Below are 23270 nucleotides of genomic sequence, written 5' to 3'. Positions count from 1 at the left end.
TCGAGGAAATTGCTTCTTTCATGGTGAAATAACAATGAAAAACCGTCCACGTCAACAGGTTTCTGACAGGATGAAACTGACAGTTGCAAAACATCAATAGAAAATAAGCAGTTTCTGGTTCTTATCAAATTGCAAAAGTAAATATTATGAATAATGAAAAAATCTACAACGAAAACCTGACAATTAGCACTTACTTGAGCTGATAATCAACTTATTCAGATTTTACAACAGTTTACACCTATGACCGGCTGTCCACTCAGCAATGGAGGATCCTTTAATTTGCCGACACCAGATGTAACAAGGACTTTCATTGGTCGCAATCTGATAGACAAATTCTACAATTCTCACTTACTCCCCATAGGTAACATTTTCCATCCACAATTTTAATGTAAGGGAGAGAAAAATGTACATTTTGTCAATGATGCAAGGTCAAAATTATATTATCCCCATTTCTAGAGCTAATATTTATATGACAATCACTGACAATTAAAATACGGACAAAGGCTGCCTAATTAAACGAAATTCTACTCAGTAGATAAAACAGCAGACACAAAATGGAAAGAGCGCCATCTGCTGTTCAAATTTTACGCACCTGTCAGAAGCCATTCTTTTGTTAGTGGAGCAAGCCTCTTCGAAGTTTACTGGCAAATACTACACAACCAGGCACAGAAAATGGCACCGCAGACGAAAAGAACGTTAGAAGAGGGAGAATCGCTCTTAGAAGGTGCTAAAGCACTCGTTCTTGATATTGAGGGCACGATCGCACCAATATCATTCGTAAAGGTAAGTAAATTTTATGCGGAGTGTTGGCATCAATTTGCTGCACATGTGACCAGATTCCGCGTTGGGACTGTTTGTGACTGCGACGTAAATATGTTTTTCTTGACTGATCGTGAGTTATACAGTAGTGTAATGCTATTCTGCTTTGCTGACCAGAAAACAAATTCCGTTCGTTATGTCGATCATTGTTTTTGTTTAAATTTTTTGACAGCTTCCTGGGGATCTTCTCAAAAGTGTTTTTTTATAGTGCTGTAGGAATATCTGATCACTTCCAAGTGAAGTCGGTGACATTTAACTCCAAATTTTATCATCGTCTATAAAGTAGGAATTACTGTATATTTGAAAATATATGGAAAGTCAATGGGCCTAGCTAGAATCACAAAACATTATAGGGGGGGGGGGGGGGGGATCGTGACCAGCACATTGTTCGCATTTACGACGTAGAATATCTTAATATGCAATAAAACTGGTTTGTATGCAAATTTTTCAAGGCCATTGCATACATGGGAAGCAAAGTAAAAACAGAATTGAATGTTACGAGTTTAAAGTCAACAAATACTAATCACAATTTCATTTTCAGCAGCATTATTTTCTCAAAATAGCACAGAAGGTCGTAGTGACGTATTCAGACTGGTTTAGCGTGTTGATCAAAATCGCTAGTAGCTTCAAAAGTAAATCGCGCGTAGCTCCAAAAGTATTTGACCTAGAGTCACCAAAGTTTACAGGAATGTTGGTCAGCATGTGCAGTTGTTCACCTGGGGTTTTCGCGACCAGATTCATTCCGTCATGTAGGAGTTATGGCTCCTGACTTGGTTAAAAATTGGTCATTTTAATGTTGTGTCATGCGTAGCTCCAAAAGTATTTGACCTAGAGTCATCAAAGTTTTCAGGAATGTTGGTCAGCATGTGCAGTTGTGCACCTGGGGTTTCACGTCCGGATTCATTCAGTATTGTAGGAGTTATGGCCCCTGACCTGGAAAAAAATTCATTTTAATGTTTTTTCGCGCGAAGCTCCGGAAATATTTTACCTACAGTCATTATTTCACTACACAAGACCCGACTTCCTGTCCAGACTTACTCAAAAAAAAAAGTTTGTGAAACATGTTTTTTAAAATGTACTTGACCTAGAATCATAATCAGGATTGTTTTATAGCCTATGAAATGTTCTCTTTAGGATTTTACTCAGCTAGGCCAGAGTTATGGCCAACTCAGTGAAAAATTCACATAAGGTTCTTAAAAGTTAGTGTTGCAAACATCTTAAAAATTGTTTAACCTGAGTCATTGAACCATGTTACAGTGGCAAGAGTGGGGGCACCTATGGACACACATCTAGTTCTAGATCAATTACCAACCTCACTGGGTCAAGTCTCATAACTTTGACATGTATTTTGGGCAAATTATGCCCCATTTTGGACTTAGAAAATTCTGGTTAAAGTTTTATGTGCAAATTACTATCTGCAAAACAAATGCAGATGATAAATCGAAACTTCACATGTGTCTTTGGGGTTATAAAACTAGTTGATTGCATCAAGTCCCATAACTCTGACATGCATTTTGACCAAATCATGTCCTCTTTTGAACTTAAAACTTCTGGTTAAAGTTTTGCATGCAAGTTACTATCTCAATAACTAATGCAGATATTGGATTGAAACTCTATAGATATTCTAACATTTAGGGTAATATTCCTGCTTCTGGGACAACAATTTGAATAGTCAAGCACTGGCTGTCTTACGGACAGCTCTTGTTTGTGAAATAAATAGAGAATTCTTTGGTCTTAGATCACATTTTGATACGGAGGTCGCTTATGACTGGTAAATGACCCGAAACTATTGATTTGAGGTCAGTATGTCAAACATCCAGTGCACAGTGATCAAATAATTTCTGTTCCTTTTGCATTAATTGAATGCATGAAGGGGGCATTTTGTGTTCTACAAGCTCTTGTTGTCATAAGATTAGGAATTTTTGCCTCACAATTCATCAGGGTTACCGCTGTCGGCGCCAAATGGGACAAAATGTATATTCTGGCGCTAAAAATTTTCAATTTGCTAATTTGGTTGAGAAGATTAAAAACTATTTTTGATTCAGTGTGATATTAGTCTAGACTGGTTCAAGAGCAAATTGCATGGTTAAAGTATGAAATGAAAAAGAGATTAAGAAAAAAATGTTATGTCGCCCATCACAGAGTATTGGCTCCAACTTCAGAGCCACTGGCACAAACTTTTTCTGATTGGCGAATTTGTTGGTGCAAAGTGTAATTGACCCAGAGGAAACCCTGATTCATTATTGGGAAAAATGTAGCCTTAATTGGCATTGGGAATGGGGCCAATAATCGGACCACTGGAAAAAGCCCTGTCATTTTTATAAAACTTTGTTTGAATGTTTGTCTAAATGAAATTTATGTTGAGTTAAAAACAGGGTTATCTGACATATAGCCTTACTTATTTGGCTTATCAAGATGACTTACTTTATGATCTGATCAGCGTTCTCAGAAACGCTTAATTCTGCGTATTTGGGAAAGGATGCCAGAATAGTCCAACCGCGAATCCCCGGGACGCGTAAAAAATCTGTTGCACGCATAGCGTACCAATTACACAAAAGAACTAGTCAACTACTTTGTCCTAAGTTCGCAGACGGAGTTTGCGGCGGCTGCTTTATGCTCTGGACCAATCAGAGATCGTTGTTTTTCAATAACCGCATAACCGATTAGGTAGTAATGTTTACGTAAAACGCGACAAACATGCCCCTTTGATTTATGTGCTAAGAATGTTGACTAATTTATTTCCATAACATGCGGCTCACTTATGCTTTTTACTTCACCGCAAATTTAGATAATTGGATTAAATGATGACTGAAAGTAGCAGTGTTTGCACAGTAACTGGACTTAATTTAGCCATACTCGACTTTATTGTGAAGTTCTTCGCAGCTGTTCTTGAATTAATGTGACAATAATTGACTTGCTTTGTTTCCACAATGGACAAAATATATTTCAAACACCAACATTGTTTGGTCATTTGAAGTATGAAATTTGGGGAATAAAAATTATTCAAACCAATCCAAAATTTTGACATTCTGATGTGATTATGTCACAGTTAAAATTAGAAAATCTTCGCGTAAGAATCTAGTGCAAATATTGAAACTATTGAAAGTGAAACCGAAAGTGAATCTTGCGTAAAAAATAAATAAAAAAGGATTATAACTGTATGGATTGATTCCTGATTCAGGACATTTCCCGGGCTTAAAAAAGTGACTGAAAATGACAATTTTCAAAAAGAATGTTGCAAACATGTAGTTGATGCCATTGATGATTATGATAATGAGTGTGTGTTTGTTTTTTTTTTCACTTGAATAAAATGGACTTTGTTTTGAAATGTTGTTCCTTCATCTTTTTACCATAAATACAGTTACATTAATGGAATTTTACAGTTATATTAAGCAAGAGTTTTTAATTAGTTGTTTCTTGGAAGGAGTAAATATGATATACTGAAATTCAAAGAGAAAATAAAAGTAAGGCATTTTTGTAACTTAATCATATTACATTATAAGAAACAAACAATTAAAGAAGCTGGCATTAAGAGTTTTTTTTCTGGTCTAGCTTGAATTATTATTTTTTTATGCCCCCACTTTTGGGGGGGGGGGATATAGATTTGCTCTTGTCCATCCTTCCGAGAATGTTGAGTCGCGCCTAGCTCCAAAACTATTTGACGTAGAGTCACAAAACTTTACAGGAATGTTGGTCAGCATGTGTAGTTGTGCACCTGGGGTTTCATGTCCGGTTTCATTCAGTTATGTAGGAGTTATGGCCTCTGACTTTGTAAGAATTGGTCATTTTAGTGTTGTGTCGCGCCTAGCTCCAAAAGTATATGACGTAGAGTCACAAAACTTTACAGGAATGTTGGTCAGCATGTGTAGTTGTGCACCTGGGGTTTCGCAACCGGATTCATTCAGTTGTGGAGGAGTTATGGCCCCTGACTTCGTAAAAAATTGGTCATTTTAATGTTGTGTCGCGCGTAGCTTCCAAAGTATTTGACCTTTAGTCACCAAAGATTACAGGAATGTTGGTCAGCATGTGCAGTTGTGCACCTGGGGTTTCGCGTCCGGATTCATTCAGTTGTGTAGGAGTTATGGCCCCTGACTTAGCTAAAAATTGGTCATTTTAATGTTGTGTCGCACTCAATGCGTGCGTAAATCAAATAGTTGGGAATTAATATTGACGGTACAGTAGTGTATTTTTAAAGTATTTGACCTAGAGTCACAAAAGTTTACAGGAATGTTGGTCAGCATGTGCAGTTGATCTGTGTCCTTTGTCATGTAGTGGGGGCATCTGTGTCCCATGGACACATTTCTAGTTTGACATACTTTCTTCAGACTATCGTAAGTTCTGATATGGTATTTTTTTAACATAATTATTATGACATTTAGTTAAGCAGTCCGAAAAAATCTCTTTTAAGAAATTTAAGATGAGTATCCACCGAAGGTCTCGTCCACCCAGGATCTTTAGAAATTTAAACTTCTCTGAGACCAGTCTGAAATATGCAGCTACTGATTCATCACTTCGGAATCTGGCTTTAATCTATCATATATGCATCATATTTAAGACCATTCTCAGATGTAAGATTTATAAACTATGGCCTTGGCAAAAGGAAGTGCTTCAGAAGGCCATGACTTACCTAGCGACCGGCAAAAATTTCCAGGAAGGGAATCCAGGAATCCTTCTTCGAAAATTCTAGTGAGAACACTGTCTGATATTTTATAGTTGTCATCCCTCTAAGCCTTAAACTGTTAGGAAAACGAAGACAATAAAAAGTCCAAAAAAGTCATATTTATACCAGTTGTCGGTTGATTTGTAAATAATTAATACCAGTATGACTGAAATCAATGCAAGATAACATATATTTTTATTTTTCTTTAGGAAAAGCTGTTTCCTTATGTGAGAGAGAATTTGGAATCCTACCTCTCTACCAGATATGACGAAGAAGAAACTCAAGCAGATATTTCAGCATTAAGAGCACTGGTAACATAAAAATTAATGAAACACCCTCTTTCAAAGAAGAAGAGCTACATGTACTTTATTGTTTTGCTCGTATGTCAGTTAGTCTGGCCATAAACTTTGACTTCTGGTCAATATCTGAAGGTCTTCCTGGTCTACTGTCATAAAACATGGTACATTGGTTGTCTGGCCAGTAGGTAACCTTTGATTTGTTTGCTCAAAGGTTGTGGTCAGTGACTTTGATACTGAAAGCAGATTCACACCCCCCTCCCCACCACTTCTTTCCAAAAACAAAAGCAAATTTTTTTAGTTTCTTATGCTGTCATATCGCATCACTTCCACTGCAGAAAATCATCCAACCTCGAAGCGCCACCACATCACCCCCACTTACAGTCCTACAGCAAACAATGCCCCCAAAATATTTCTTTAAATTGTACTTCCTCCTTCATTGATCAGATCCCACCTGCTTAGCTCGGTAGGGATAGTGCAGATCTACGGATCACAGGGTTGTGAGTTTGATCCCCGAGAGAGGCATATGTTCTCCGAGACGGTTTGATAAAAGACGTTGCGTCTTAAATCCTTCGTCCTCCAGCTCTGATTCATGTGGGGAAGTTGGCAGTTACTTGTGGAGAACAGGTTTGTACTGGTACTGAATCCAGTAACTCTGGTTAGGTTAACTGCCCGCCACTACATAACTGAATTACTGTGGAAACAGCGTTAAACACAAAACAATCAAACAGACAAATTCATTGATTGGATGTTTATTATGCTTTGCAGAGCCTTGTTATCACAATGTGAGTACTGAATAGAATTATGCAAGAAACATCACTCTTTTTAAATGTTTTTTTTATACTCCGGTGTTTGGAAAATGGACGTATTATATTGCATGGATCTGGCCAGCTGTCCATCCACTATATTTTAAGTAACAGAGCATCCGCAGTACAAATTCAAGGTATTGACTTTAATAGCATATAGGTAGGTGACAATGACAATCTGTCCTTCATAATCATATTTAGTGACCTTAACATAACTTTATAACCATTAAAGGTATTGACTTTGTACTTAGCATACAGGTAGACTGCAATGAGATGTGAAATGTGCATGAACAAGGTCAAGGTCACTAATCAAATTTAATATGTCAGCATTGTCCTGCATATATTGTGTCCGGAATACACCTTTAAAGGTATTCTAGGTATTAAATCTTACAGGTTGGTGGTGATGAGATGTTTTACAGTGTGCAACAATCCACATTACCCTTCCCATCACCACCCACCCACCTAAAAAAAGTCAATTTAAGTTTCTTATACTTAATACAAATGTATCTTGAATAAGCAGTATTTAAAAATAAAACTTAATGTTTTCATTGTAAGATATTCATTTGTGTAGAGTCCAAAGTGATTTAATACCCTGTTTTATATTAAATTATCTTATGTACATACAAGCATTTTTGTATATTAGGCTGCAAAAGATAAAGAAGAAGGCAAAGATGTTGTTCAGTTGCCGGAGAAAGAGGATGGCAACAAAGATGATGTCATTAAAGCAGTTGTTAGTAATGTCAATGCACAGATGGATGCTGACAGAAAAACAAAAGAATTAAAAGATTTACAAGGTCATGTGTGGAGGGATGCCTATAAACAAAAAAGGATTGAAGGAGAGTAAGTTATGGTTAAATGTATGCTTGTTTTGTTCTATATCTCACAGTTTTATAGACTTTGTCTACAACTTGTATCTGCTGTAAGTGATTGCTGCCCTCTTTCACTGCAGCATTTGAACCATTACCTGGATGATAATTTGCAGATTGTTATGGGTACATTACCCATTTTCAAAACCAAAAAAGGGAGGCAAATATTGTCATATTATGCTAACATTAATGTTTTTTACTAGTAAATTCATCAAGATATAGAAAAAACTGCACACAAGAGATGCAGAACTATTATGAATAGTGGGAAATTATTCAGTTCTATTGTGACATAAAATTATGGGGTTTTAACCTAAATGTTGTTTTTCCATTGGTCTTAAATTCACAGATTCTAAGTTTATTATACTATTAAATTTATAGGAATTATATCTGTAGGAATTCTGTAAGTATTTGGATTTACTAGTTTTGAAGAATTGTACTGTATAGTAAGATATTTTATTTCAGATTATTTGAAGATGTAGCGCCAGTATTACAGCAGATAGCAGAGGAGGACTTTATGTTGTTTATATACTCGTCAGGAAGTGTTGAAGCTCAAAAATTACTGCTAGCAAACACAGCAGATGGTGATATTACAGATGTAGGTTGCATTCAGTTTTCACAGTAACCTTACAAGAACTTTTAACATGATTGCTTCACACCTTTAATAGTATGTTAAATATTCCATTAGGGTCTAGACTCGTACATCTTGACTATAAAATACATAGCGAGGTCTGAGCACAAAACTATTGTACCTTGTTCTTTATTTATATACAGTTACAATAGTTTCATACTCAGACCATTCGAAATTTATTATTTAATTTATTATTTTATTAAGTAAAATATAACTGGTATTTTCACAGTGTCTGTGTGTTTTCCTCTGGAATTAAGCTTGAATGAGGAAAAGATCAAAAATGTATTTCAGTATTTGAAGGGCAAATTATTGGACAAATAGAAAAATATACATGCCTTCATTTCAAAAGGTACAATAAAACTAGTCTATAAGAACATTTAAGCAAAGTAGCTATAAATGTTACTTACAAATGATAGTACATAAATAAAATTCTTCCCTTCTGTTTTACAGATGTTTATGGGTTTCTTTGATTCAACACAAGGACCAAAGACAGAAAGTGAGAGCTATAAGAATATACAGAAACGAATATCAGAGGAGCAGGAAGTTAATGCTGAGGAGATCTTATTTCTAACAGATTCTCCTGCAGGTTAGTTGCTTTGGTTACGAAATTTGAATCAACAGTACAGATTTTACTTTTCAGTGAGCCTGTATCATACAGTGCTGACAACATTCCTTGTTGGAGGTGGGGCGATGGTTGTTGGCGTTTTTGTTGACATATATCTAACACCGACACGTAATTTGACACAAATGCATGCAGGGGTTCCACTAGACCTGAAAACCCAAGAGTCCCAGGACCCTTGGGTCCAAATTTTGAAGGGTCCTTTTCCAAAATACAGGAGTCCTGTCCCAACACGTCCATATAATTGACTATATTTTTTTATTCAGTAACACATAGATCTTTCGCTAAGAAAACAATAAACCCAAGATCATGTTAATTAATTACAACATAATTAAAATGTCAGTTTCATGTCATATAGTCTCATATTGTAAACTAATATTTATCAAAATTCATGTTATTTTGATTAGGTTTTTCTTCAATATTTCATTTATTTTTTAATAACAGAAAAGTGCTATAACCCTCTATAAAAATGTATCCAAAATGTACTATCCGGATACTTATAAACTTTCGGAATGTCATCGGAAAGTAGTTTTTGCTCAGTTTACTTGGCCAACTAAGCTAAATCAGAGATAGTTCCACAAATAATGATGCTACTTAACATTAAAAATTGCATTGAGTCAGTTTTTTTAAGGAATTTTGGAAAAATTGCATGACATCGGGTGTAATTAGACTCGTGAACGGACATTCTAAACTTATTTTTGCTTTCGAAATTCGTTAAACTTTGTGAATTTTCTTGTTGAAATTACGGTATGATAACTAAACAATGGACTAATTTAAAGATTGCATGAAAAAATCTTGCAGGGCATTTTCACATGCTCGGTAATCAGCTGGTCACTTATGATAATTTAATAATTGGCGCCTTTTTGGACAGTACACAGGATCAGTACGCTTTATCAATTAATTTTATTACTTCATTGATTCTTTTTACCTATGTGCACTCGCCGTGACGTAACTTGATGATAAAAAAAATCAGCGAGGCATGTCTACAGGATAAAGGGCGGGATTTTGCAGAAGATCAAAGGCAGGAGGGCATGACCGCGAGTGTATATTTTGAATACAAGTGTTTATCATGGACATATTTTTAGCTCGACTATTCAAAGAATAGTCGAGCTATTCTACTCACGTCAGTGTCGGCGTCGGCGTCACACCTTGGTTAAGTTTTTGCATGCAAGTACATACAGCTATCATTTAAAGGCATATAGCTTTGAAACTTATTTATTCTTTTTCTAGGTCAATTACCAACTTCACTGGGTCAAGTTCCATAACTCTAACATGTATTTTGAGCAAATTATGCCCCCTTTTGGACTTAGAAAATTCTGGTTAAAGTTTTACATGCAAGTAACTATCTGCAAAACTACTACAGATATTAAATTGAAACTTCACATGTGTCTTTGGGGTTATAAAGCTAGTTGATAGCGCCAAGTCCCATAACTCTGACATGTATTTTGGGCAAATTATGCCCCCTTTTGGACTTGGAAAATCCTGGTTAAAGTTTTGCGTGCAAGTACATACAGCTATTACCAAAAGGCATGTAGCTTTGAAACTTATTTATTCTTTTTCTAGGTCAATTACCTACCTCACTGGGTCAAGTTCCATAACTCTTAACATGTATTTTGAGCAAATTATGCCCCTTTTTGGACTTAGAAAATTCTGGTTAAAGTTTTACAAGCAAGTTACTATCCCCAAAACTAATGCAGATATTGAATTGAAACTTAACATGTTTCTTCGGGGTTATAAAACTAGTTGATAACGTCAAGTCCCATAACTCTGATATATATTTTGGTAAAATTATGTCCCCTTTCGAACTTAAAACTCTTTTGATATTTAACATTTTGGGTAATAATTTCCTGCTTCTGTGACAATATTTCGAATAGTCGAGCTTGGCTGTCTTACGGACAGCTCTTGTTGCTAAAGGAAATGAATAATAAGAGAAAGGATTATCAATGGAAAATGCCCCCGGGTCCCGAAGGACGCACAGGCAAGTATCATGCCGGGTCCTTTGAGCATCTTTTGAAAATCTCCCGGGTCAAATGGAACCCCTAATGCCTGACTGTAATATTTTATACTAATGATATGGTTTTGAAGCATTATAAATGTTGATGAGTTTTTATGTTGATATACATACTATGATTACAGAGGCAAAGGCAGCATGTGGGGCAGGTTGGCAAGCAGTATTGGTGGATAGATCGATGGAACAGGAAGGTGGTATAGAACTCACAGAGGAAGATAAACAAAACTTTATGGTGATAGAAAACCTCAATGATCTGTTTGGTGAAGATGATGATGAAGATGAAGCATATGGCGGGGTAACAATAAACTTTAGTAAATTTAATGCCTGTTGAAATCAGTGTGCGAAATATTCATAGGTGAATATTTCAATTGATTTAGTTTAAATGGCAGGGATTATTTTGGCCAGTATTTTCAATGAGAGAAATGCTCCCATTTGGCAAATTTTAGTGAGATTTAATTTTTTCGCGAGAGATAATATACCATGTACAATTAAATTTGAATAAACATTTCATATTTTTCTAACTACATTTAATAATTAAGAAATAATTTATATTAAAAGAGTGTTTTAACACCATTTAAGCACGATGGGCGGTTATATGTTGGGTGTAATAATTTCATGAGGGCATAGCCCGAGTGAAATTTTTTGTCCAATATATTACTGTCCAAGTGTACGAATAGTGTTAAAACATGGTTTGCTATAAATTATTTCGATTCTAATATGCTCTTAATCTAAAACAGTACATAAAATATAAAAGCACTCTTTCTTGGTCGCAACAAAAACATTGACGTCATCGCACATTAACATGACGTCATTCTAGCGTAAGCGTGTTTTAACAGAAACAAGCATATTAGAATTGAAGTTTCAGATATCCTGAGACTTTCCTCTACCCTTAACCACTTTTTCAGTGAAGCTGGCTCTTTCAAAAATATCTGTGAAAACCCCTAGTGGGCAGGCCTGGGCCTTACAATAATGCCATTTTAAAGTCCCCAGTATCAGTTTATATCACAAAGTACTGTCATCGTTATGCGTATAAATGATATTTTTCGGGGGAAAATACCTTTAAGTCCATGTAATAAGCGATGCATAGAATCACCGTAATAAGCATGGTGCTATCTGGATGACAGTTACCGTAAACACAGCCGTACTTACATACTGCATATCACTGACAATTGTCCATTTTCCCAGGAAAGCACTATGTTGCAACTTTGAATGGTGTTGAATTTTCATCAATTTGAAAACTTCTAAACTTTGGAAATAATACAGGCCAGAATCTTTCATGGGCGCAGCCATTAGAGGTTTCGTAAATTGTGTATCAAGTCGAACAATTTCCCGCTGGTGATGAAATAATGCACAGAGGGGCACCTGGGGTCTTCCTCCACCATCAATGCTGGAAAGTCGCCATATGACCTATAATTGTCGGTGCGATGTTAAACCCAACAAAATTAAATAAATAAATTGTATGAAATCTAGAGCAGTGGTATTTTTATAACTTAAAAAGAACAATAGATTAACTGTGGTAAAGTAATTTATTATACCTCACTTTTGTCTACAATGATAAAATCCCATTACCCGAGAAAGAAATATTTTGACTGTCAAAAACATTTTCAACCTTTTTGACACGTGACCAAGCGAAAGTGACTGAGGTCATGTGACTGCGCTGATATTTTGAATGTCATATAAGGGCAAATAACTGCTTCAATTTTTTAGCCAAATCATGAAATGATTACCTCCCTTGTATACATATAGTAGTGACGTCACTATTCAATGGGTACACAGGCAACTCAGACGACAATATGCTAACTGTCAGAAAGAAAAACAGCAACTTTTTTATGTACTTAATTTTGTTTGGTATAATAAAATAAATATCAAATGGCAGCGTGTGTGACAATGATATTGTCGACCCTCGAAACAGAATGTCACCACTTGGCTTTTGCCTCTGGTGACATTTTGCCCTCGGTTTGACAATATCAATGTCACACACGCTGCCTTATGATATTTATATAATGTCTGCCAGCATGTCGATCACCCGACTAGGGACAGTTATGAATTTATATTATATGAATGATAGGGAAAAGGATCAATTGATAATAAGGGATTCATAAAACAGCTATATTACACATGTCTAATGTTTGACAAATAGTAAGAACACTTGATGAATGTTTAATTTGTTTCTTGTAGGTAAAACGACCACGGTTGGAGGGTAATGGAGAGTGTGATGGTGAGGAAGATGAGGATGATGATGAGGAGGGTTTGGAGGGAGAAGATGATGAGGCTGCAGCAGATTTTGGTGAGGAGGAGGAGGGGGCTGAAGATGACGAAGAAGAGGAGGCATGAAATGGCAACTAAAATTTGCCGGAAATTAAATGGCATATTTATCATTGAAAAGGCGTGGGAAAACAAGCTATAGGTGTGCTATTCAAGATTTTACTGAAGATACTTTAAATGAAGTGTTTATATACAATTTTTAAAGTCTTTTCAAAGATGGGAAAGATAAAAAGCATACTAGAACTTTACGCAGATTTACATTGTTTATACATATTACTTACGCAATCATTTAAAAACCATTTACATTACAACAGTTTACATGTGTCATAATTCATGCCTTATCGTAACAACATCATGTGATCTCATTTACACTTCTATTGACAGATGCAGTTGTTTTATAATGACAACTGTGATTAATTAATTAATTGTGCCCATATACCACATACTTAAAAAAAAATTAAAATAGGTAATCAGGGTGAAAACATGTATGAGTCTATTAAATCGATCATTTCAATTTAAAACTTTTTAATTGTAATGTTTATTTCTGTATATTAATGGCTGATAAAAAAGACATAATTGATAAAAGTTGGGGCTGTATTATTGAGAGTGGACAGTGTTTCTCCCAACAATCCTGGTGGTTGTGTCCAGTGATTTATCACTTGTTAGGAAGCCTGTCAAAAGTCATATCATTGTACTGTGTTTGTCAAGGATAAATTGTTCTTATCCAGAATATCAGGGATATTGTCATAGCTGCACATTCAATACACCTTTGTTCAAGGTATTTATCACAACTTTGTTACGAACCATTTGTAAATACGGCCAAATGTATGTCACATGCTTCACAGGTTTTGATCAGTAAAGTAGATTACGCTGTTTGGGCCAAATGTATTTCAGCTGCTTCTCAGACTTATTTTTGATCAGTGTAGTAGATTGCGCTAGTCATATATATACTCTTGATTGATTTAATAACTGCAAATTGCATTCATCGGTATTTATATTAATTTAAGTGAAACAAAAATGCCACTTTATGAAAAAGTGTGTGTTAAGTTTGCTTTCCCCAATATACAGATCAAAACATCAAAAATATTTTTTTATTTAAAGAAAACTTAACATTTGACTTATTTTTTTCCATTTTTTATGTGTTAGGTATTTAGTTAAGGTTGTGTTACAAATACATACAAAACCTTTGTTTTTTTGCAAAGGGTGTTAAGCATGTTAAACTTTCTACCATTGTTGATGTTTTCTTTTTAAAGGTACTTCTTTCTAGTATTCTATAATATATTTGTAACATACAGGATGGTTTTATTCTTGTCTTTGTCCCTTTCTAAAAATGTTATTTATTTACAGTGGTTTCTTATTCATAAGCACTTTAAACGGTTTTCTTAGAATTTAACATACCTGTAAATATAGGTAACTTCTGTGTAGACATTTGTGTAATGAAGTTTGTTGTAATGATATCACTTTAACACCGCAACAGTTAAATATGTGATTTATGATTATTACATCTGTGTTTTTGTACATTTTTATATTGTATTTTATTTTGTATGTTTTCAAGTTATCTTGGTGTAAAACTTACTTTAAATGAAATTAGTGTATTTGACAGACTTCCTTTATACTTACAATGTAGAGTTATCTCAAGTTGTTCTACCTATAAAAGGATGTTTAGTGTACAGTTTCAAAAATAAAATGACGTATCTGTACATGCAAAGGTAAATGCTAAAACTAGGACAAATCCAAATATAATCCAAGATCAGTATTAAAGCATCTCGGTCTAAAGCAATCTTAAAGTTCTGAAACTTCATCTGAATGTATACTTAAAACAGTTGCTATATAAACATTGTTGCCTACTAGGTTAACCAGAGTAGGTAGAACACTTGACTGATGGTCTAGGGATGGAAGACTAGGCAATTGTTCTCTCTTATTGTTTCACAGAAGACAAATTTGTCCTAAGTCAATCGTGTTTCACCTCTAATGTGTGTAAAGAAGTTGTTAGCCAAGCAGGTTTACAGGTAGAGTAGGATTACTGTTGATCATTATGTGTTAAAGCTAATGAACAAATGCATGTTGAGAAGGTTTTACGCCAAGATGGCATAAATTGTATATTGACGAGCCAAGCACATAAAGTACCAATATCTTCATGTCGAGTCGTGTTTCTTACTGCTAATGTGGTGGCACCTCGCATGTAAGATTCTGTAAATAGATTATTGTCGGATCTGAATGTTTAGTGTGAGAGTTATGAAATACATGTATATATTTTGGAGGTGTGTCTCATTTTTAGATAGCAAAACCTTTTATAGAAGTGTTTTATATTGGCCATGCATTCTATTTAATTGTACTGGAAAATAGAAAAAAAATTGTTTGCCAAGAAAAACATTTGTTCATGTAACTGTAATGTTTGTAAAAGTAAAACATGTTATTCAGTGTATGAGATGGTTTGAACAAATTTAATGGAATGTCCACAATAGGACCTTTGTTTGTATTACAAGTTAACAACACATTTTAATAGTAACCTTTTCACTGTTCAAATATTATTTAACATGTTTCTTATGATATACTTTCTTACAGTGTTCATTTGATCTCTGTGTTCATACTTTATTGCATAAAATGGTCCTCTACAGAATTATTTTTAGTCCTTTTTAAAGGAAAATTTGTATTTATTAACAATATTTAAGAATGGGTAATTGAATTACTCTATTTTAAGTAATATTTTTTACTTTATTTTAAAGTCCTAAAACTTCACTAGTTGAGTCTTGGCACATATAATTTTCACTTTATTTTTTAGAAGTGAAATGAAATCATGGCAGCAAATGATATGTAATGAATACATAATTCTGTATACATTTTATACTGTAACATACTATTGGGTTGTCTGTAACATATTAATTTCTAACAATTACAATTACTGAATGTTTCAAAAATTGAATTTTGCTAAAGATTGTTCAGTTCCTTATAAGAACATGATAATAACTATGTTATGTATGTGGAAACTCGTTGAGAAGAAAATCAGAAATGGACCTGAAGGCAAATGGTTGCTTCGGAATGTGGGACATGTTTGTTGTTTATTATTATATGTACTGTTCATGAAACTTGCCCATGTCATTACTAGACTGTGTTCAAACCTGGGATATGTGTAATTAGCCATGTGACAAAGGAGTGTCAAATAAAGTGTAGATCTTTTCTATATATTTGTTGTAGTTTTTATTTTGCATGCTTGCGATCAACTTTCAAGGATATTATGTTAGTTTACCTTCTAGCTGGTGAACTTTCATTTTGAAATTTTATACTTAACTTTTACTCATCAGAATATTTGTTGTAGTTTTTATTTTGCATGCTTGCGATCAACTTTCAAGGATATTATGTTAGTTTACCTTCTAGCTGGTGAACTTTCATTTTGAAATTTTATACTTTTACTCATCAGAATACATACTTAAAAATCTTGTATATGTTTGGAATGGCAGTGGTCTACAAAGTGTAAAACTTTAAAATGAAAATAAACCTGAGGAAGGTAATGCAATGAATAGCATGACCCTTTACTGTGGTAACATTACTCAACATTGATGCCTACCCTATTTGTCACCATATTGACATCTCGAGACCTGTTTCTGTTCCTTTAAAAAAAAGGTAGTAATTGCATGCAGTTGTAGGCAAAATAATTCGGTAGTCTCAGTGAGCAAGACGCGAGTTCCTGAGAAACACTGGTTTATCATGACATAACTGATCTACTGATTCAGATTAGTGGGAAGAGTCCAATTCACTCAAGGCATTGCTATCCATACTGGACATCTTTGGTTTAATGTAAAGAAAACATACTGGCTTTAACCAAAATTTGGCTCCCTGTAAGCACCTGTATCAACTTGCCTCCATACATGAAGAAAACTGCTCAAGTACTTTGTGCATGTAACTTGAGGTTCTACCAAGAGGTGAAACTGAACAGAGGTTGAGGTTTTTGAGTCGGCTAAACGCTGAAAGCGTTTGACGAGTCCTTGCTATCGCCTGATTTCTCATTCTCATTAAATGGCCTCACAACACAGCGAATAGATGTAGTTCCATTAGATTGTCTCTAATTTCAAAGAGTTCATTGATTGGATGAAGTTCAGTTATGTCAATCCCATTTGCTATGACCAATATACGCTGTAATCTGTCAAATTTATGAAGTGTAATAGTGCAATACTCGAATAAAGCCACGTATTTTCTTCCGCCGTAACTCATTAAGCATAAACACGCATAATGATTCTGCGGGATTTGGTAATACATTTGCGCATATAATTATGGTGACTAATTTTATGCTCTTTTGTCACAAAATGGCAATTATGATATTCACAAATTCAAATAAAAACTGCATATCAACTTATTAGCCAAATTATCCATTTGTTACCATGTCCATTTCAAAAAATAATCTTTAAAATCATTAATCTTAAATCTTTAATGCTCATTATGTTAACCCATTAAGGCCTCACCAGATTAAAAAGTTGTTCATCGGATTTGCTGCTCGTATATTTTCAGAACGGTTTTGGCTAATTGCGCTCGCCCCATTGGAAAAAATCAATCCAAAATTTTTTGGTGCGCTACTTTTTACGGATGTAAAAGTGTATAAATGCTTATATAATTCCAGTCCTAGAATATTGTTCTCAGACGGATTTTAATCAAAATAAATACATACTACGCACACATCGTCTATAATAAATCATAACACTTAATATATTTAGTTGCATTAAAGTTGTTTCCCCTTGATGCAGTTTCGCCATTTTCTTCAAATGTTTACCAAATTACATGCTACAAAAATTGATTTATTTCATTGAAAAGTGGATGAAGAAAAGCATACTAATTTATTTGATAACATCAATCTACATTATTAGCTCACCTGAGCAATGCTCAGGTGAGTTTTTCTGATCGCTCGATGTCCGGCGTCCGTCGTCCGTCGTCTGTCGTCTGTCGTCTGTCGTCCGTCGTCTGTCAACATTTAGCTTGTGTATGCGATAGAGGCTGTATTTTTCAATTAATCTTCATGAATAATGGTCACAATGATAACCTTGATGAAATCTAGGCCGAGTTCGAAAATGGGTCATCTCGGGTCAAAAACTAGGTCACTAGGTCAAATCAAAGAAAAACCTTGTGTATGCGATAGAGGCTGTATTTTTCATTTAATCTTCATGAATGTTGGTCAGAATGATAACTTTGATGAAATCTAGGCCGAGTTCGAAAATGGGTCATCTCGGGTCAAAAACTAGGTCACTAGGTCAAATCAAAGAAAAACCTTGTGTATGCGATAGAGGTGGTATTTTTCAATTAATCTTCATGAATATTGGTCAGAATGATAACCTTGATGAAATCTAAGCCGAGTTCGAAAATGGGTCATCTCGGGTCAAAAACTAGGTCACTAGGTTAAATTAAAGAAAAACCTTGTGTATGCGATAGAGGCTGTATTTTTCAATTCTTCTTCATGAATATTGGTCAGAATGATAACTTTGATGAAATCTAGGCCGAGTTCGAAAATGGGTCATCTCGGGTCAAAAACTAGGTCACTAGGTCAAATCAAAGAAAAACCTTGTGTATGCGATAGAGGCAGTATTTTTCATTTAATCTTCATGAATATTGGTCAGAATGATAACTTTGATGAAATCTAGGCCGAGTTCGAAAATGGGTCATCTCGGGTCAAAAACTAGGTCACTAGGTCAAATCAAGAAAAACCTTGTGTATGCGATAGAGGTGGTATTTTTCAATTAATCTTCAAGAATATTGGTCAGAATGATAACCTTGATGAAATCTAAGCCGAGTTCGAAAATGGGTCATCTGGGTCAAAAACTAGGTCACTAGGTCAAATCAAAGAAAAACCTTGTGTATGCGATAGAGGCTGTATTTTTCAATTCTTCTTCATGAATATTGGTCAGAATGATAGCCTTGATGAAATCTAGGCCGAGTTCGAAAATGGGTCATCTCGGGTCAAAAACTAGGTCACTAGGTCAAATCAAAGAAAAACCTTGTGTATGCGATAGAGGCTGTATTTTTCAATTCTTCTTCATGAATATTGGTCAGAATGATAACCTTGATGAAATCTAGGCCGAATTCGAAAATGGGTCATCTCGGGTCAAAAACTAGGTCACTAGGTCAAATCAAAGAAAAACCTTGTGTATGCGATAGAGGCTGTATTTTTCAATTGATCTTCATGAATTTTGGTCAGAATGATTGCCTTGATGAAATCTAGGCCGAGTTCGAAAATGGGTCATCTCGGGTCAAAAACTAGGTCACTAGGTCAAATCAAAGAAAAACCTTGTGTATGCGATAGAGGCGGTATTTTTCAGTTGATATTCATGAATTTTGGTCAGAATGATTACTTTGATGAAATCTAGGCCAAGTTCGAAAATGGGTCATCTCGGGTCAAAAACTAGGTCACTAGGTCATATCACGTAAAAACCTTGTGTATGCGATAGAGGCTGTATTTTTCAATTGAACTTCATGAATTTTGGTCAGAATGATTGCCTTGATGAAATTTAGACTAAGTTTGAAAATGGGTCATCTGAGGTCAAAAACTAGGTCACTAGGTCAAATCCAAGAAAAACCTTGTGTATGCAATAGAGGCTGTATTTTTTAACTGATCTTCATGAAATTTAGCCAGAATGATTACCTTGATAAAATCTTGGCTGATTTCGAAAATGGGTCATCTGGGGTCCAAAACTAGGTCACTAGGTCAAATCGAAGAAAAACATTGTGTATGCAATAGAGGATGTATTTTTCAATTGATCTTCATGAAATTTGGTCAGAGTGATTGCCTTGATGAAAACTAGGTCGGTTTTGAATATGGGTTATCTGAGGTCAAAAACTAGGTCACTAGGTCAAATTAAAGAAAAATCTTGTGTATGCGATAGAGACTGTTTTTTTCAGTTGATATTTATGAAATTTGGTCAGGTTGATTGCCTTAATGAAATCTATGTCGAATTTGAATATGGGTCATCTGAGGTCAAAAACTAGGTCACTTGGTCAAATCAAAGAAAAAACTTCTGTATGTGATAGAGGCTGTATTTTTCAGTTGATCTTCATTAATTTTGGTCAGAATGATTGCCTTGATAAAATCTAGGTCGAGTTTGAACATGGGTCATCTAGAGTCAAAAACTAGGTCATATCTAAGAAAATACTTGTTTTATTGCAAGAGACCAATTTTTTGGTCCAGTCTTAATGAAAATTGGTCAGAATATTTGTTTCCATGAAATCACTAGGTCAAACATGTTTTACACTGTTATGGAGTGTTTCTTAGGTGAGCGACCTAGGGCCATCTTGGCCCTCTTGTTTTGGTAAGGGTAAATACTTATTGATGCATGTCACTTATCTTTTTTCTGTTTTTTTTTCTGTCCAAATGATCAGCATTTGCATACAAAAGTTGGTGGGGTAAGGAATTTACATTATCACAGCAGTTTTGCCACAAGAGTACACAGCATGTATGCAGCAGGAGTACACAGCATGTAAGCCGCAGGACTCGGGGCCAGGAGTACACAGCATGTACGCCGCACGAGTACACAGCATGTACGCCGCAGGCTCATTTGCATGTGAAAAGTGTATGTGCCGCGTACATGCTGCATACTATTTCCCGCATACTAAATTCCTCCAGTGTACATCCTGTGTACTATGTAGTCCACAGCATGTACGCAGCAAGTAGTACGCGGCAGAGCTCATTTGCATGTCAAAAGTGTACTACAAATGTACTATCGGTGTATGTGCGGTGTATATCCTGCATACTATTTAAAGCCCTTGATTTCAGTACACATCATGTACGCATCATATACGCTGTATGTACACAGCAAGAGTACGCAGCAGGCCTTTTTCTTCTGTAAGGGTACATGAATCAAAATGGATAATTGAAAGTGCATGGACTTTGGGACTACTGACATGGTTTTGAAGGGGTTAACAGGTCTGAAATAGAATAAATGATGGTTTTAACTAAAAAGAACAGCATTTATTAATATCAGTTATCTTTTCCGAAATTGGTAGCTAGTCCGAGTAACTTCCCTTAGTTTTCGAATGCGCGATTTTCCTGTCAGTGTAAACTTTCATGACACTATAATTATATTGATACTCGGCAACATTTACATATCTTTAAACGCAAAAGTAAGTATACTTTAAATTCACATCACTTATAATATGATTGAACAATACCTAGCATGTGACACGGTTATCGCCAGGCCAGTTATCTGTAAAATATCTGAACAGTTCTTTCGTCCATCCGTTACAAATTGTATATGACAATCCACGCTATAACTTATGAATTTCAATATATAAATTGTCATATTCAAATTTTATCATGTGCGAATATATACCAGCCTATAATTGCCTGTTTTGGTAATGCTGGAGGCAAATGTTTACTGGAAAAATATATATAGTCATGGGCAGTATCTTAGTATCAGCTGTAAAATTGTAGTTTGTACTTTCAACATCTTTATTTTTGCGAACCACTCTTCAATTTTAGAGAAATATATTGGGTTTAAATACTTGTATAATGTCAATCAAAGTTTTACTAGGCATCGATTGAATGTCAATTTCATCTATTGTAACAAAATCTCTGTTCATTTGAGGGGATAAAAACTAAAAACAAACTGAAACTGGTAGACTATACTACCAGTACATCAATCATTAGCCGACTCACAGGCCCTTCAGGCCTTTGATTATAGGTATGTAGATCTTTATGCATCGGCAAATTTCAAATGGGGAAGTTGGGCATACAGTGAAATCTTCCCTGACTGATAACTTTGTTGTGCATTGTTGGATTTTGAAATAACATTGCATAAACAACCGCTATGATAAAATGAATTGTCATGTACCGCATCTAGATTACTTGCTCAAAGGTCAAGGTCACAGTTTGAGTGTCTGTGTGTGCACATAATGTCACGAGGTAAAAGGTCATTTTTCTCGGTGAGTAATTTTGATCGCTCAATGTCTGCTGTCTGTTCACGCTTAGCTTGTGTATGCCTTTTTACTTGATCTTCATGAAACTTGGTAAGAATAATTGCATTGATGAAATCTAGGTCAGGTTCGAATATTGATCATCTGGGGTCAAAAACTAGGTCAAATCAAAGAAAACCCTTGTGTATGCAATAGGGGCTGCATTTTACACTGCAATAGGCACTGGATCTTCATGAAATTTGATCAAAATGTTTGTCTTGATGAAATCTAGGTCAAGTTCGAATATGGGTCATCTGGGGAAAGAAAAACTAGGTCACCTGGTCAAATCAAAGAAAAACCTAGTGTATGCAATAGGGGCTACATTTTTCACTGGATCTTCATTTATTTCCTTTTTAGCTCCCCTGTCACGTAGTGACAGGGTGAGCTTTTGTGATCGTCCGTCCGATAGAGACCACATTTTGTATTTGATTTTAATCAAACTTGCCAGATCCAATCATGGGTTCTAGAGTTATGGCCCCTTAAAGGGCCAAAATTTGCCATTTTTGGCTTGTGAACATGATAGAGACCACATTTTGCAATCAACTTTAATAAAACTTGCACACAACTTGAATTGGCATATCATGGTTCCTTTCGAAAACTGGCCAGATTCCATCATGGGTTCCGAAGTTATGGCCCCTTAAAGGGCCAAAATTTGCTATTTTTGGCTTGTGAACACGATAGATACAACATTTTGCAATCAACTTTAATCAAACTTGCACACAACTTGTATTGGCATATCTCTGTTCCTTTCGAAAACTGGCCAGATTCCATCAAGGGTTCCAGAGTTGTGGCCTCTTAAAGGGTCAAAATTTGCTATTTTTGGCTTTGGATAGTGACATTTTGCAATCAACTTTTAATCAAACTTGCACACAACTTGTTTTGGCATAATATCTGGGTTCCTTTCCAAAACTGGCCAGATCCCGTCATGGGTTGCAGAGTTATGGCCCCTTAAAGGTCCAAACTTTGCTATTTTGGCTTTTGCAGCCATATAGAGACTTCATTTATGGTTTGATTTGATACAAACTTGCAAAATATCTTCAACAACAATAAATCTTGGATTCCATGATGAATCTGTCAGAACCAACAAAGGTTCTGGAGTTATTTTATATCTAATTACCTCCCCTGATTTTAATCAAAATGGATTTATATCAATAGGTACTTATAGGACTCATTTGAAATTTCATTATTGTCATTAGTTGGACTGAGACAATCAGGATAGATAACTATGAACTGATTTTATGTCAAATTACCTCCCTTTATTTTAAATTAAAATGGGTATATCTCCGTAACTAATGAAGATACTGATCTGAAATTTCATTTATGCCATCAGATTGACTTGGACAATTAGTGAAGATACATATTTACTGAATTT

The 23270-nt window shown here is 35.2% G+C and overlaps 2 protein-coding genes across 10 annotated transcripts in view; one reads left to right on the top strand and one right to left on the bottom strand.

The window, feature by feature from the left end:
* The window catches only part of LOC123564089 (ribosome-binding protein 1-like), a 59374-nt gene extending 59020 nt beyond the window's left edge, over positions 1-354 (bottom strand). For all 9 annotated transcript variants that reach the window (XM_053518124.1, XM_053518108.1, XM_045357390.2 and 6 more), the window contains exon 1: positions 195-354. The gene's annotated coding sequence lies outside the window, so the exon portion shown is untranslated. The remainder of the gene's footprint in view (positions 1-194) is intronic.
* A 218-nt stretch (positions 355-572) lies between these two features.
* LOC123529344 (enolase-phosphatase E1-like) lies at positions 573-16151 on the top strand. Its single transcript, XM_045309658.2, has 7 exons — positions 573-783; positions 5689-5790; positions 7225-7421; positions 7910-8042; positions 8526-8661; positions 10831-11000; positions 12884-16151. The coding sequence occupies exons 1-7, from the start codon at positions 673-675 to the stop codon at positions 13037-13039; spliced, it is 1005 nt and encodes a 334-aa protein (XP_045165593.1). The 5' UTR covers positions 573-672; the 3' UTR covers positions 13040-16151.
* The last annotated feature ends 7119 nt before the right edge of the window (positions 16152-23270 follow it).

The sequence above is a fragment of the Mercenaria mercenaria genome, chromosome 1 (assembly GCF_021730395.1).
Source record: "Mercenaria mercenaria strain notata chromosome 1, MADL_Memer_1, whole genome shotgun sequence".
Lineage (NCBI taxonomy): Eukaryota > Metazoa > Mollusca > Bivalvia > Venerida > Veneridae > Mercenaria > Mercenaria mercenaria.
This window is presented reverse-complemented; position numbering and strand designations above follow the sequence as displayed.

Bases quoted from the DNA above. Each gene is read 5' to 3' on its own strand.
- LOC123529344 (XM_045309658.2), top strand. From the start codon at position 673: ATGGCACCGCAGACGAAAAGAACGTTAGAAGAGGGAGAATCGCTCTTA. The intron at 5,791-7,224 runs GTAACATAAAAA...TTTGTATATTAG, and splicing joins TTTCAGCATTAAGAGCACTG to GCTGCAAAAGATAAAGAAGA. The intron at 11,001-12,883 runs GTAACAATAAAC...TGTTTCTTGTAG, and splicing joins AAGATGAAGCATATGGCGGG to GTAAAACGACCACGGTTGGA.